At 33.0% G+C, this 15490-nt stretch overlaps 1 protein-coding gene across 2 annotated transcripts in view; it reads right to left on the bottom strand.

Annotated features, from left to right (window-relative positions):
- The window catches only part of Pcdh11x (protocadherin 11 X-linked), a 524801-nt gene that overhangs the window by 127816 nt on the left and 381495 nt on the right, over positions 1-15490 (bottom strand). For both annotated transcript variants that reach the window (XM_021187467.2, XM_021187468.2), the window contains exon 6: positions 13452-13650. In XM_021187467.2, coding sequence (XP_021043126.1) covers positions 13452-13650 — 199 coding nt within the window. The remainder of the gene's footprint in view (positions 1-13451; positions 13651-15490) is intronic.

Below are 15490 nucleotides of genomic sequence, written 5' to 3'. Positions count from 1 at the left end.
ATATATATATATATATATATATATATATATATATATATATATATATCTTTAAAAATAACTTCTTTGTCTCTGTATGTTAATTGTCACAGTTGACAATTTGCACTGAACAAGCAATCTTTTTCCTTGAGAAGACTATTTGTCCCACTCTCAGATTTCCTTAGTTGTTTATGCTGGATTGATGTGAGAAAGGCCTGCTCATTTTAGAAAATTCCATACCTGGGATCATGATTCTAGGATCTGTAAGAAGACACACTGAGCAAACCATGGTAAAAAATCTGTAAGTAGTACCTCTTGATGCTTTCTGCATCTCCATCTCCGCAGGTCCTGCCTCCAAGGTTCTGTCTTGAGTTCCTGCTTTATCCCAGCAATAGAAACTCCAATTATGACAGTATCATTTGAACTGTTTTTGTTTGTTTGTTTTATTTTAAATAGGATATTTTCTTTAATTACTTTTCAAATGTTTTCCCATTTCCAGGTCTCCCCTTCGAAAACTCTCTATTTCATCCCCCTCCCCCTGCCTCTATGAGGGTTCTCCCCTACCCACCCACCCACCCACCCACCCACTCTAGTCTTCCTGCCCTGGCATTCCCCTACACTGGGTCATTGAACACCCTCAGGCCCAAAGACTTCTCCCATTAATGTCCAACAAGGCCATTCTCTGCCACATATGTCGCTAGCACCATGGGTCCCTCCAGATACTGTGTTCAGAACGTAACTCCATTTTAAGATAAACTTGTTAAATGCAATTTTATCATCTTAATATAAAATGGAAGCATTGTAGCATAAATTACAAGAGATATTCAAAACAGATGAAGAGTTGAGTATAGTAGAGAATGAATAGGTAGTATTTTTGAGGATTTTTCATCTGTGACATTATTTTTAAGTTTTCAACAGAGAGAAAATAAATATTATAAATTCATTGATGATTCCAAGTATCTTTGTAGCAGGGCAGAACAGTTTTTTATTGTTTAATATAACTTCAGAAATTTATCTACAAAGAACTTTGTTATTTCTTATAGACATTTTAGAAATGAGCAAACTCTAGGCTGCAGAGATGACTCAGTGGGCAAGAGAACTGACTGCTCTTCCAGAGGTCCTGAGTTCAATTCCCAGCACCCACATGGTGGCTCACAACCATCTGAAATGGGATCTGGTGCCATCTTCTGGTGTGTCTGAAGACAACAAGAGTATATTTTAAATAATTAATACAAATATTTCATATTTATATAAAAAAGAAATAAGCAAACTATATTGGCTTTTATTTGTGTCAGATTCTAAATGAGAAACTTTGAATATGGAGTCTCACTACATATATAAAAAGTTTTCCATATGGATATATTACCACACTTCTCTTGGGCAATGATTACTATTTAAATTCTATTCTAGTTTACTCCCAAGGCATTTAATCATTTAAATTGCAAAAAGTAGGTACTTACAAACATTGGTGACTGTTCTATTTTAGAACATGCTAAACGTCATATTTTAGTTGAGGACATTACGCTGTTGATTAAAATGTCTAAATCTCAGTTCTCATTTGCATTATATAAAGGTTAGACTAGATGTCACTCAAACTACCAGGGAGTCTAAAAATTCAAGAGCATTATAAAAGCCAACACCTGGACATTCACATTTTGAGGTTTTAAGATTATAATTGTGAAGAGGATCTGTATAATCCCTTCATTTTATAGATAAGGAAAAGGAGACATAGTGAGGTTACCAGATCTATCCAACATTGATATATTAGTTAATTGCAATTCATAGATGAGAGTTCTGTGTTATGGAAGGTAATGGTCAGAAAGATGTGATCTGATTTGTTTTATTGTGAAAAGATTTCATGAATAGTCATTACAAAATAAAGAGATACAATGAAAATTATTAACATAAAATATCATGGAAGTATGATTCAAAGAATTGTTTACAGACCCTCAATGTAGCTGGCTCATCTGCTTTGTAACTCAAAAGATATGTTTTCCCTTTCCTTCTTTCTATCACTTTCTTTCAGATATCAGGGCTTCTTCACCTATTTTTAGATGTATTATTTGAGAATTTCATATATGCCTATAATATGTTTTGACCAAATATACTCATACTTCTTCCCTCAAACTACTTCTGTGCTCCCCACTACCATATTTCCTTTCCCACTCAATGTACAGTACTTTTTCTTTTTCTTTTTTAATAACTCAGAGTCTAGTTAATGCTGGCAGTGTGCACAGTGTCTGAAGTACCTCTCTTGCTGCCAGTCTTCATTGTAGCTGTTTGCTGAAAATTAATTGCTAAATATGCCAGCCTGGTCAAAAGGCATGGCTTCTCTCTTCCCCTTCTACAACTCCCTTCTGAAGCTGTTGTGATTTCCAGCTTGACTGTTCTGCTCTTTTCTTATACACTCTCATAAAATTACCCTGTGCTTCAAAAAACTGCAAATACTTTTAAAAAGTAGGTTTTAAATAAATATTTAAATGCCCTTGGTCTTGCAAAGATTCTATGCCCCAGTATATGGGAATGACAGGGCCAGGAAGCAGGAATGGGTGGGTGGGGGACCAAGAGGAAGGAGGAGGAGATATGGGTTTTTTGGAGAGGAAACTAGGAAAGGGGATAGCATTTGAAATGTAAATGAAGAAAATATCTAATAAAAATAAAATAAAAGCAGTATGTAAATCCATCAGATTTGTTATACATTTTTAACTTATTTTCTGTGGAAATAATAACTTATAATAGCTAGTTTCATATGCACTGTTTGGAAGAACATTTTAACATAACCTGACACTTTCCCAGAGTAATGTAAATAAGTATACTGTGGAAGATAAATATCATGATGTTAATGGCACTGAGAGAACTTTACCTTGATTTAACAGGGTATAAAACTGAGTCAGCACATACTTGCCACTTCCACTGTAATCTCTATTGGAAATTTTCAGCATCCAATAAAGATGTAAAATTAAAATAGCAAAGATCACATTGACAGACTATTCATAGTTATTCATTATGTAATGAATTTACTGATATACTCACTGTATCTTGCATGTGTGTGGGGGCAGTTGTGAGAGTTGCAAATTATTTTGCAACTTAAAAGCACAAAAAAAATTCAGAATATATTACTGTGGCACTTCTCATTCATTATAATCTGTGTTTTATATTTAAGAAACTGGCAAGTGGCTAAATAGTCTAAGTCAAGCAAGAGTTGCATTTTGTCCCTCTTATTACACAGTATATAAAAAAAAACTACAGAAAAGAAGCAAATGGCATATGATCTTGTTTTATAATCAAAGAAAAATGAGAAGAAACAGATAAAAGGAGCAAAGAACAGAAGGTCATAAAATGAACAGCTTCTCAACTCATAAATAATAGAGACATAAATGTCAAATGAACTTTGTAATATCGTATAGGTAGCCTAATAAAAATGTAGATGCTCAGGAAGGCGTATTGAACAGAGAAGGCCACTGATTCTCTGCCACTGAAGGCGGTCATTCAATTACCTGACACTGAAGAACTTATGGCTTTGTGACAGCTGGTGCCAAGCTCCCAGAGCTTGTCTTTTTCAAACAGAAAAGACAAGAGATTGCTGTACTTACAGAAGCCTACTTTTGAGTGATAAATCTCAATCTAATCCATATTAGATTTAAGATGCTAAAGATAACACTCATCTTCTAGGCTGTCACCAAAATGGAATGCTGTAAATGTCTTCAAGTTGCTTACTTTAAGCATTATATTTTTTTTATTTTAATCTATGTCATTTGTAACATTTTTTAAAAAGATCATCTCTTGTATAAATTTTCCTTTGCTTTCACTAAACCTAGATATTGCAAACGAGAAAATATTTTTTTCCATTGGTCTGCATTGTTACTGAATTTCTTACTTAGGGAAGTTGTAGATAATGAATTACTCACAATAAGAGTTATTTTTTTTCTGATTTTTTTATTAGAATCTCCATTTTAAATAAATTTCAGTCTAAATGAACTGGCATATCACATATCCCATCAATTGGTAAAATTTCTACATCTGCCTAAGCATATTGATTTTGAAAAAACTATGACTGTCATATGCCCTTTACTTGCTTTTTCTTCAATAGTGGAAGACCTGAACTCTTGGGGTAATCAATACATTTCAATAAATGTTTCTAATGCTATCACAATATAACACACCTTAAAACAAGATAGTATAATATCAATAGTATCAGTGTTGGCAATGCATTTCTTTTATTTAAATAATCAGATGCTTCTGATGTCATTGTTACCTTAAGATATCATGACTGTTCTCTGAAAGACCCAACAAACAGCCAACCAATGGTCAGAAGCTGCTGACCCCTATTGTTGAATTAGAGAAGTCTGAAAGAAGCTGAGGAGAGGGGCAAACCTGTAGGAGGATGAGCAGTCTCAATTAATCTGGACCCCTTAGATCTCTCAAACACTAGACCATCAAACAGACAGCATACAGATGATATGAGGCCCCCAACACACATACAGTAGAGGACTTCCAGGTGTGTGTTCATTCAGATGCACCTAACCCTAATCCTCAAGACTGGAGGCCCCAGGGAGTTTAGAGGTCAGGTTGGGTGGGGGTGGGTCATCCACATGCAGACAGGGTAAGGTGGGGAGGAGGTGTGGGCTGTGGAGCATACAGAGAGTGGCTGAGGGGGTGGGGAATGGAATATGGAGTATAAAAATAAATTAAAAATACAATAAAAATTTTAAAATGTATTGTATATAAAAAAATTTTACTCTTTCAGTAGAAGTATAAAGCTGTTAATTCTGGTTTGCAAAACAATGACAATTGAAAACTAATTGTACTATAACTTAACAAGCTAGAGTCACCATTTTCAAATGTTTTATCAAGTTAACTAATAGCATTGATAGTTATACCACTGCTTAGAAATACTAGTGGACAGAACTTTCAAAGCATTTCACATTTGGTAAACTAACTTAAATAACATTATTTCCTTCATGATCTGGCATCATTGTAGGCTAAGAAGACAGTTTTTAGAAAGAGGTGCTCCTTAATTTATGGATGGATTCACATAACTACAAGTACATGTTCAATAAAAATATTCTGTCATAAATAAATGTAGTAGACATACCACACGTTGTAGATTTGCAAAACAAGAGATAGTAGAGTAGGGATATATCTGCTACTCAATGAAATAACTCACTGGGGTTTCATCCAACATTATTTCTACCCAGGAAGTGACTAAAATCCAAAACTGGAGTTACATTTTCTCTGAGTACATGCTACTGAGTTAGCCTTCAGGTAGAGCAAAACTTCTCTTAAGTGGGATGAATTCCCTTTTATTTCTTGTAACATTTTCAACAAAATGATAGATATCTACTTTTATTTTCAGGGAAATATATGAATTGATGTGTGACTCCTGTAAAGAAGTGTGTCATAAAAGTCTGGTACATGAGTCAAATTGTGTTATTTGATATTGAATTACAGTGAGCAATGGATTGCCCACTTAAAATTTTAGTACTTCAGAGGCAGAGGTAGGTAGCTGAGGAATTCAAGGATATCCTGGGCTACATACTTATTTCCATGTCCCTTTTGTCTCATACAAATCAAAGGAAGCATCACTTCTGCAGTCCACTCACTCACCTGCACAGACTCCCAATTAGACTACAATATGTGGGTAAATAGCTAACAAACTGTTCATTACAAGGATGCTGTAACTTTTGGGAAATGTGCTAGTGTCTCCTCAATATATAAATAATAATGTTTTATTCTACCTAAATAAATTGATTTCTACTTGAAATTTTAGATGAATAACTAAAATAATCACTCCATCTCTTCTCCACCCTATTGATTGTGAAAATATTTGAATAATTTTATTTTGTTTTGAGATTGTAGACTTAATTAAATATTTAACATACCTAATTAGAAAAAGGTACATTTAATGATGTATTACAAGAAGATCTCTGTAAGTTTTTAGAGATTTATATACTTATTTATTTAATTTTACTAGTTGTTAATATTTAGAGTTAGATGTTCAGCTAATGAAACACTCAGCTCACAATTACCCTTGCGATACTCCTGTTAAGAGTCTTAGCCAACCAAGACAATTTTGGCAGATCTCTGAGTAGTATTCCAGTCAATCAAATCAGCCTCCTACATCTTACACCAATTAATTAGGTTATGGTAGAAGATCAATCAAAATGTATTGTCAGAGAAAGATTAATTACTTCTTTTCTGTGAATTAATTAGTAGTATATTAGAGTGCTGAGCAAGCCTATTTAGTGAAAGAAAAATGAACGTAAACAGATATGATAACTTTCAGCAGCTTGCTGAGCCTCTCAGAGGGCAGTCATGATAGGCCTCTTTATGTAAGCACACCACAGCATCACTAATAGTGTCAGGCTTTCGCCTGGGTTGGATCCCAGTTTTGGCCTGTCAGAGGTTCACCTTTTCCTCAGGCTCTTCTCCAGTTTTGTCCCCGACGATGTTCTTTTTTTTTTTTTTTTTTTTTTTTTTTTTTTTTTTTTTTTTTTAATCATTTTTTCAAATTTTTATTAGATATTTTCTTCATTTGCATTTCAAATGATATCCCGAAAGTCCCCTATACCCTCTCCCTGCCCTGCTCCCCTACTCACCCACTCCCACTTCTTGGCCCTGGCGTTCCCCTGTACTGGGACATATAAAGTTTGTAAGACCAAGGGTCCTCTTCCCAATGATGGCCAACTAGGCCATCTTCTGCTACATATGCAGCTAGAGACTCGAGCTCTGGGGATACTGGTTAGTTCATATTGTTGTTCCACCTATAGGATTGCAGACCGCTTAAGGTCCTTGGGTAATTTCTCTAGCTCCTCCATTGGCGACCCTGTGTTCCATCCAATAGCTGACTGTGAGCCTCCACTTCTGTATTTGCAATTCTGGCATAGCCTCACAGGAGATAGCTATATCAGGATGACTTCAGCAAAATCTTGCTGGCATGTGCAAGTGTCTGCATTTGGTGGCTGATTATGGGATGGATCCCTGGGTGGAGTAGTCTCTGGATGATCCATCCTTTTGTCTTAGCATTCTTTCAGACAAGAACAATTGTGGTTCAGAGTTTTTGACTGTGGGACGGCAAGCCCATCCCTCCCTTGACCCGGTCTTCCTGCTTGAGGTAGACTCTACAAGTTCCCTCTGCCCACTGTAGGGCATTTCAAAGAAGGTCCTTTCCTTGGAGTCCTGAGAGTTTCTCTCACCTCCCAGTTCTCTGGTACATTCTAGAGAGTCCCCCCACCCCCACCTCCTGAGGTTGCCTATTTCCATTTATTTCTGCTGGACCTCAGGGCTTCAGTCCTGTCCTCCCCCACACACACACCACAATACCTGATCATGTTCCCCTTTCACCCTCCCTGTCCCTTTTTTCACCCAGATTCCCCCTTTCCTCCCTTATCCCTGTAATAATAGTCTTCTTCCTCCCAGATGAGATTGAGGCATCGGTTCCATATCATAGCTCACAGACAGGAGCCTAGTATGGCTGTCCTCTGAGAGGCTCCTCCAGCATTTGACTAAGACTGATGCAGATATTCATAGCCAGCCATGGGACTGAGCCCAAAGATCCCAATGGGAGAGTTAGGAGAAGGACTAAAAAACCTGAAGTGAATTGCAACCCCACAGGAAGAACAAAAATATCAACTAACCTGTCCACCCTCAGAACTTCCAGGGGCTAAACCATCAACCAAACGGTATACATGGCTCCAGCTAAATACGTAACTGAGGATTGCCTTATCTGGCATAAAGGGAAAAGGAGGCCATTAGTCCTATGGAGGCTTGTTGCCCCAACATAGGGGGATGCTAGAGGGGTGAGGCAGTAGTTGGGGGTGGGTGGGAAGGAGCACCCTCCTAGAAGCAAAGCAGAGGGGGGATGGGATGAGGATTTGTAGAGGGGAGACAAGGAAGGGGGCAACATTTGAAATGAAAATAAATAAAATAACCAATTAATAAAAAACTAAAGACAAAATTTGTCACTCTTTCTTTTAAATATAGAACTCATATACTCATATATATTGCCTTGGGACTCCATTTATTTTCTGTTACTAAATGCACATTGTATGAGTAAAGACACAAAAAAGAAATTAATGAATAAAATTTTGTCAATTGATCAAATTTTACACCTAAGTGTTTTGGTTTTATTTTTTGTGGATCATATTTTACATATTAGGTGATTTATATAATATGGTCAGATAGATAGGCTTCATGTGTGAAATGACCGTACATAGTGTAAATATGTTTTCAAAGGCAGATGCCTTGAACTCTGATTGAACGAAAGCAACAACAACAACAACAACAACAACAACAACAAAACACTTATTAAACTAAGGTATTTCCCCTCTTCATTATTTTTAATAAGCACAGTTTCATTTAGCTCAGTTTGCTCTTACATTCATGAAGCACAAGATGACACTAATTACTGTTTTTTGTTTGTTTTTTGTTTGTTTGTTTGTTTGTTTTTTGCCTGCACCAGCAAAGTGGTAAGATTTGCATGCCATAACACATAACATCTAGCTTTTCTCCTTATAGAAACTGATAGACAATTTACCATAAATATAAGTGGTCAGTGACTAGTAAGCTATATACCAGTTTCAGTCTCTTTAAGAGTATTCAAACATATCATTTCCAAAAGAACATTAAAACTAATTATAATCAGTCAAATTATAACATGCCGGTACACTGATACAAATTTAATAGTAAAAATACATTCATCGTGAGGGGGGAAACCTAACTATGATGCTTTCATTTTCAAGTACTGTTCATAACTTTCTAATATTTAATGTGGTATACACTGATATTTCTACCAATAACTTTCTAATATTTAATGTGGTATACACTAATATTTCTACCAATCTCAAAGGTCAATGAAGATTATAGTACCAGGATATAGTTTCAAAAAAGAAATATAGAAAATATTTTTATATCTTATTTTCAAAAAACATATTTTACCAAATGAAGCACATATAAGCACAAAAGTCATATAAAATGTATTTTTCTTTTAGTTTCAAGAGTTCTCAAATCACTGGACAAATACTACACCTGGATATATAAAATTCATTGCCATGGAGTCATACAATATGCTGTGACATGGCCACTTGGTGTCTGTTTCTATGAATTCATATTTAGAACGATTTTTTTGAAAATTTGTATACTATTTGTTAAAGTATATACTTCCATCCAAAACCATGTAAAAATGGGATTATTAGATAGACTTTCTGTTTGACCTTATTTTTATGTGTTTTTTCTAATATCAAAGAACATGAAAATGGTACACATACTGTGATGTTAGTATTATAAGAATAAATGTATTGAATGTAGGTTGTTACCCAAAACACACAGAGCTGTAAACCTGTGCTCCAAGTACCCTAATATTAAATGTTTAAAAAAGTGATTAGAACTGTGAAACAAATTTTCAGAAACTGTTAAATTGAATGACAGCAAATGTTTCACTAAAACCTATTTCTGAAAAAAATAGATTATTTCTAATATTTAACTTTGTTAACAATCATTATTTTTAGTTGTACATTAATTTGTGCTTGTATGTTGACTTGTTCTTACAAGTCCAGATGCCCATGGGTGTCAAATGTATCAGAGCTGGAGTTTCAGGCAGCTGTGATACAAGGATCCTAACTCTGGTCTTCTTCAAGAATAGCAAGCATTCTATTCCACAAAGAAAAGTTAATACTATTGAGAAAAATGTAATAAAATCGATTTTATAATTTAGTCATATAATCAGCAGTTTTTGGTTAACCAGGGGGCAATATAATTGAAGCAGTATTATCAAATTCTTCTAGAAAGTTTTGAGAAAATTCTGACTCATGGAAACTATATTTCTTTTAGTTTTTGTGAACTTTCAAGGGATGTTTAGAACTTTGTGGTATTTTAAGCAATTCATTATCAGGAAAGAAAAGAGACTGGGGATGCAATGCATTTCAAAATATGAGAAGGAAGCTGCATAAATTTATTCTACCACTTATGGACAGCAATTACTTCTAATAGTTTATACTCCTTTTTGTGGTTCTATTGATTAACACTGCATGGTGTATGAGCATCTGCTCCATATCATAACATTTATTATGTTTCAGAACTATAAATGTATTTTGGTATATCATTGGTATTTGCCAGAAAAACTTACTTTTAAAGAGAGAATTCTGCAATAGATTTTTTTCTATTTAGAAATTCTTTTTAATTGAACCACATACATTCAAGCATGCTTACATACACTCAAATATCTTATAAATCTCACTAATGAACCATAGTAAAATAAGAGTCATTAATTTCTAGTGAAGTACTACACACTTGTGCTTGAAATCAAATCCTGTACTGTCTGTAGCACAACTAACAAAAATATATTAGAGCACAATTTAAAGGATTATTTTGGAATTAGTAGGAGATAAGATTATTAATATTAACCATAGTAAAATTAAATTTTAAATATTGGTCCAGTAATATTCAGTTTTGTGTAGAAATGGAAACCAATTTTTAAATAGCTCTATACCTAATCTCAGTTTATTAACATAATGAAAAATACAAACACAGTATTTGTTCCTAATATTACAGCTAACATCAAGATCAATTTTAAAATAAATTCTACTGATCTTTGAAAACTTGGCATTTTCTGTTGCTTCATCCTTTACAGTAAATATGAGCAAAATATGAAATGGTCAGTACAATTGTTCCATTTTTTATCAGAGGAGAAAAATGCTTAATCTTGGTAAATGAAACAAGATTATATGTGTATACATATATATAAACTTGTTTTAGTCATATTACATAGATCTTATTATGCCACACAAAGTCATGTTATAACCATTTGTGTCTTTATTTATTTATTTTTGATGACATTAGGGATTGCACCTAAGGTTGCATCTTTATATATAAATCAGAAAAATAGGACAAATCTCCACCTTAAAATATCTTATTAAAAATAAAATTGCTGTTCTTAAAGATATATACCTTTAAAGTTTTATAGTTTCTAATACATACAATAATCTATAGTATGCACAGTCATTTTTGTAACTATAAATAAAATTTCATCCTGTCTTATCCAGCTTAAAAGATTATTTGAGGATTAGATGTTCATTCTGAATAATCTTATTTGAAAAGAGATTAGCAACATAAGACATGCAAAGGAATCTGCTTTATTCTATTCTATAAAACTGATATTTCATCTACCCCTATATTCATATTAATCCACAAGAAATGATAGAGATATATTTAAAATAATAATTTATTAATGGAAAGGTATTTCTATGTAATATATGTTACTTATAATCATATTTATTTTTAAGAGAAATTCTCCTTAGTTCATTAGAATTTCAAAATTGTCACTAATATATATTTCTTCTAGAAAATAATGGATGTTAATATCTACATTTTCAGAAAATTTATAATTTTCCAATTAACAATTAATTATTCTGTAGATGTAAATGAAGATATATATAATGGAGATCTGATGTTTAAGACTTTTTTGTTTTTGTTTTTGTTTTGTTTTGTTTTGTTTTTTCGAGACAGGGTTTCTCTGTATACCTCTGGCTGTCCTGGAANTCACTCTGTAGATAAGGCTGGCCTCAAACTCAGAAATCTACCTGTCTCTGCCTCCCAAGTGCTGGGATTAAAGGAATGCACCACTACTGCCCAGCTGATGTTTAAGAGTTAATGTTTATTATTTTTATATTGTGGAGCTTTTGTTTGAACACTTATATTTAAAAAGATAGAAAAATTATGATGTGTTGACATTTATTGTAAGTAAATATCTGATTAATCTTCCCTAATTTTTCACCATTAAATAAGAAATTAAAATATGATGAGAATGGCTGCAGAGATAGCTCTGATTTAGTGGTTATAATTCATTGTATACCCGTAGCATGTATGATAAATTATAACACGACTGCACTTAAACATTTGTTTCATTTCCAACAACCATATCAAAGGCTCACAGGTGTCTGTTGTTTCAATTTCAGGGGGTATTTGAACCCTCATTTTGACTCTGTGGCCATTTACATACATGTGATTTACATATACATGCAACCACCCACATGCACATATAAAGTAACAAATCTTTAAAAAGATAAACAGCACATTGATAATATCCATAATACTTAAATGACTTCTGAAAAATTACAATTTGTATAAATTAATGTACTCATTGGTCTCTTTATATTTGTTTATATCTATAATGCATTTCTATCACACATGTGGAATGCCCCTTTTTCATTCAAAATTTTATATATAAAATTTGATTATGTAACAAATTTTAAATTTATGAAAGTCTAACAATGTTTTAACATGTGCATAAGTTGTCAAATTTGGTGTTTCCATACTTTTTTATACTTTCTATATATTCAAACCTTGCGTATAATTAATAAGTTGATGCATAATATCAACTTGATTATTTTTTTTAAAAGTTTGAGGATTTGCAAAAAAAATCCCACTTTTAGTGTCTTGAATCTGGAGATCAAGTGAGAAATCTCTTTCTTTAAACTTGGTTTTATAATATTTATTTAACAGGTAGCAATATATTTTGATAATCTTCTTTTCTCTTCAATTTCTCCAATATCTTAACTACAACTCTTCCAACCCAACATTACTTTATTTAATTCTATCTCTCAAAAAAGGAACTCAAAGAAAATAAACAAAGTATCTTAGTAAAAGGAACTCAAAGCATATAAATAAACCAGAAATCAACAGATAAAAAGTACTGAAAGAAAACAAGATACACAGACACACAAACACATACACACACTCCAAGACAAGATAAACAAAAACAAAACAATACAAACATGGTGATCATTTTGTGCTGGCTATCTACTTTATGACATGGAGCCTACTCTGGAATGTGATTTATACCCAAATCTATTTCATAGGAGAAAAGCAGTTTTCTCTTTCCTAGCAAATATTAATAGTAAACAGCTTCTTGGCTAAGAGTTGGACTTTAAACAATAACATGATGCAGGAATGTGATGATGGCGTGTTACTGAAATCCTCAGAATAATTTCTTCTCCACTGGAATGAGAATTCTTATTTCTGTTGAAATTCTTGAAAATTATTTTATCTCTATTAAAATATATAGAAACCTATAAGTAATATAAAATTAGGTATCATTTATTATGGACACAATTTAAAAAATGACTGACAATGTCAGATTGCATTTAAAGATGTGCAAAAAAATAGAAAAATCCTACATGTGCCTGGCCAAATAATTTTCATAGTAAATTTTCTTTAGACTAACTATCATATTTCAAATATTATGAGCTGATTATATATATATATATATATATATATATATATATATATATATGTGTGTGTGTGTGTGTGTGTGTGTGTGTGTGTGTGTGTATCACCCACCCAATTAGATTTACCTTTTAAGAATATGCTACTAGCACTAGTAGTATAATTTGTTGGCCCATATAATTACAGCTATGAAAACTTGATTTACAAACAGAATTCATTTATTTCTATTGAGGAAGCAGTAAAGCATCACTTACTAGATTCAGGATCAGAGTTGCCATCCCCTTCAGTGCGGTTATTTGGTGCAGCATGATCAAAATACTCTTCCTGAGGATAGCCAAGTGGCAGTGCATGGGATGTACTGGGAAGGCTGCCTGCATCGTGGTCTCCCAATCCACCATCACTGATGCTTTCCTGAGAGCCTTCTGGTAGGTGAAATGTGACACGTCTCTGGGACTGAAAGGAACAAAGAAAATTACAGGGTTTCAGTAATATTATGAATAATTGCTTAGTGCATCCAATTTATAAAATGTATTATTTCAGCTATCTGGCAAAGCCACATTAATATTATCTTGTGCTGTGAACAATTTTAGGCTTTTGTGAACAGCCAGATCTGTGCTCAAACCAGTTTTACCTGGCAGCAGAATTGCCTCTATTATGTTTCTAAACAGAGGAAATCCAATGGCCTAATGAGCAGGGGCATGTTCTAAGCAAGAAACTGTTAGACTTTATGCTGTTTGAGGACACTAGAAATTTTTGACCATAATTTTAATATAAATTCACTTAGTGGTATTTGAAAATAATTTACATTTTAGATCGCATGAATGAATAAATATAACACAGCTTTGTTATTTAATCTGTGAGATTCCAGTGAACTGAAACAGTGGGGACTTTATTCAATAGTATATACTTAAATTAAATATTTTAATATTTAGAATAATCATATGAGCAAGATTTTTGTTATAATTCATTTAATTTTATTCTATTCTATAAAAGCAAAAATGGTCAAACACTATGGATAAATGCTGTGAAGTATTACAAAGACAAGCAATAAAACTTATGGTAAATGAAAACAGCAGAATATAAAATGTTCAAACAAGATAAAACAAAAAACTCGAACATAAGACTTTGAATATAAGAAGTCATTGAATTCTAGGAACATAAATATGCCAACCAGATGCAGCATCATTTTATTTCTCAGTAGTACTATTTTATACAGTAGCTAGTACACAAAGAGAGCCCAATTAATGAATATTACTTCCTGGTTTTCACACCGTTTGGCATCTGGACACAATAACTCTGGACTGGGCCAGTATAATAAAATATTTCTACTTTGCTATTTTAGACTATTCATGCTGTAGAAATCCAGCTATACTAAGGTATGTCTGAATACATGAGGAAACACACTGTTAGGAAGCCCAAACAAACAAACAAAAAAAAAATGTGTGAAGACAGCATAAAAGAATAAATAATATAGTAAAATCCCAAAGAATCAAACTATTGCAAAAGATAAACAATATAAACCGAGAAGAATTCACAGTAGACATTTGATCTAAATTCCTCATTGGAATATTTCAGCCATATTTAAACATTTGAATCTTCTTTACAGGAATATCCTTCAATGATAACAGACATTGCTGCTCTGCACTGCCTGAATTTCTGACCTAAAAATAAGAAGGAATTTACATTTGCATCCCACAATATTAGGGATGGTATTGATAATATTATGTATCAGAAAAAAACATTGAACAACTGACTCACAGAATAAAAGATACAAATAAGACATAATTGATCTTAAGTCACATAAACTTGTGTTGTATATTTTCATGAGAGAAAATAAAAATAATCATAAATTAATTTTATATGTTAAGGAATTTCTTCAGATGAGAAAATGAAAATGTCTGAGTTTCATTTTCCCATAAGATATGGTACAAAATACAAATCCATATGTATATAATACTGCTTAATTTGCATCTACTCTAATATTATACTCCTAACTTCTAGAATATGTTCTTATTAGTATATGAAATGATTAATGTATAATAATCAATTTAATGTTCTTATAATCATAAAATAACTCATTCATTCTAATAGGAGTCTGTTGATGTTCGCTTAGAGCAAGATAAAAATTTAGTATCTGTGATACGGGATAGCTAAGAGTTCTGGTTGAGGCATTCTTGACAACTCAAAAAAAAAAGAGAAAGAAAGAAAGAAAGAGAGAGAGAGAGAGAGAGAGAGAGAGAGAGAGAGAGAGAGAGAGAAAGAAAGAAAGAAAGAAAGAAAGAAAGAGAAAGGA

This window comes from Mus pahari, chromosome X (genome assembly GCF_900095145.1).
Source record: "Mus pahari chromosome X, PAHARI_EIJ_v1.1, whole genome shotgun sequence".
Classification (NCBI taxonomy): Eukaryota; Metazoa; Chordata; class Mammalia; order Rodentia; family Muridae; genus Mus; species Mus pahari.
Note: the sequence above shows the minus strand (reverse complement) of the source record. Positions and strands in the feature narration are given on the sequence as shown.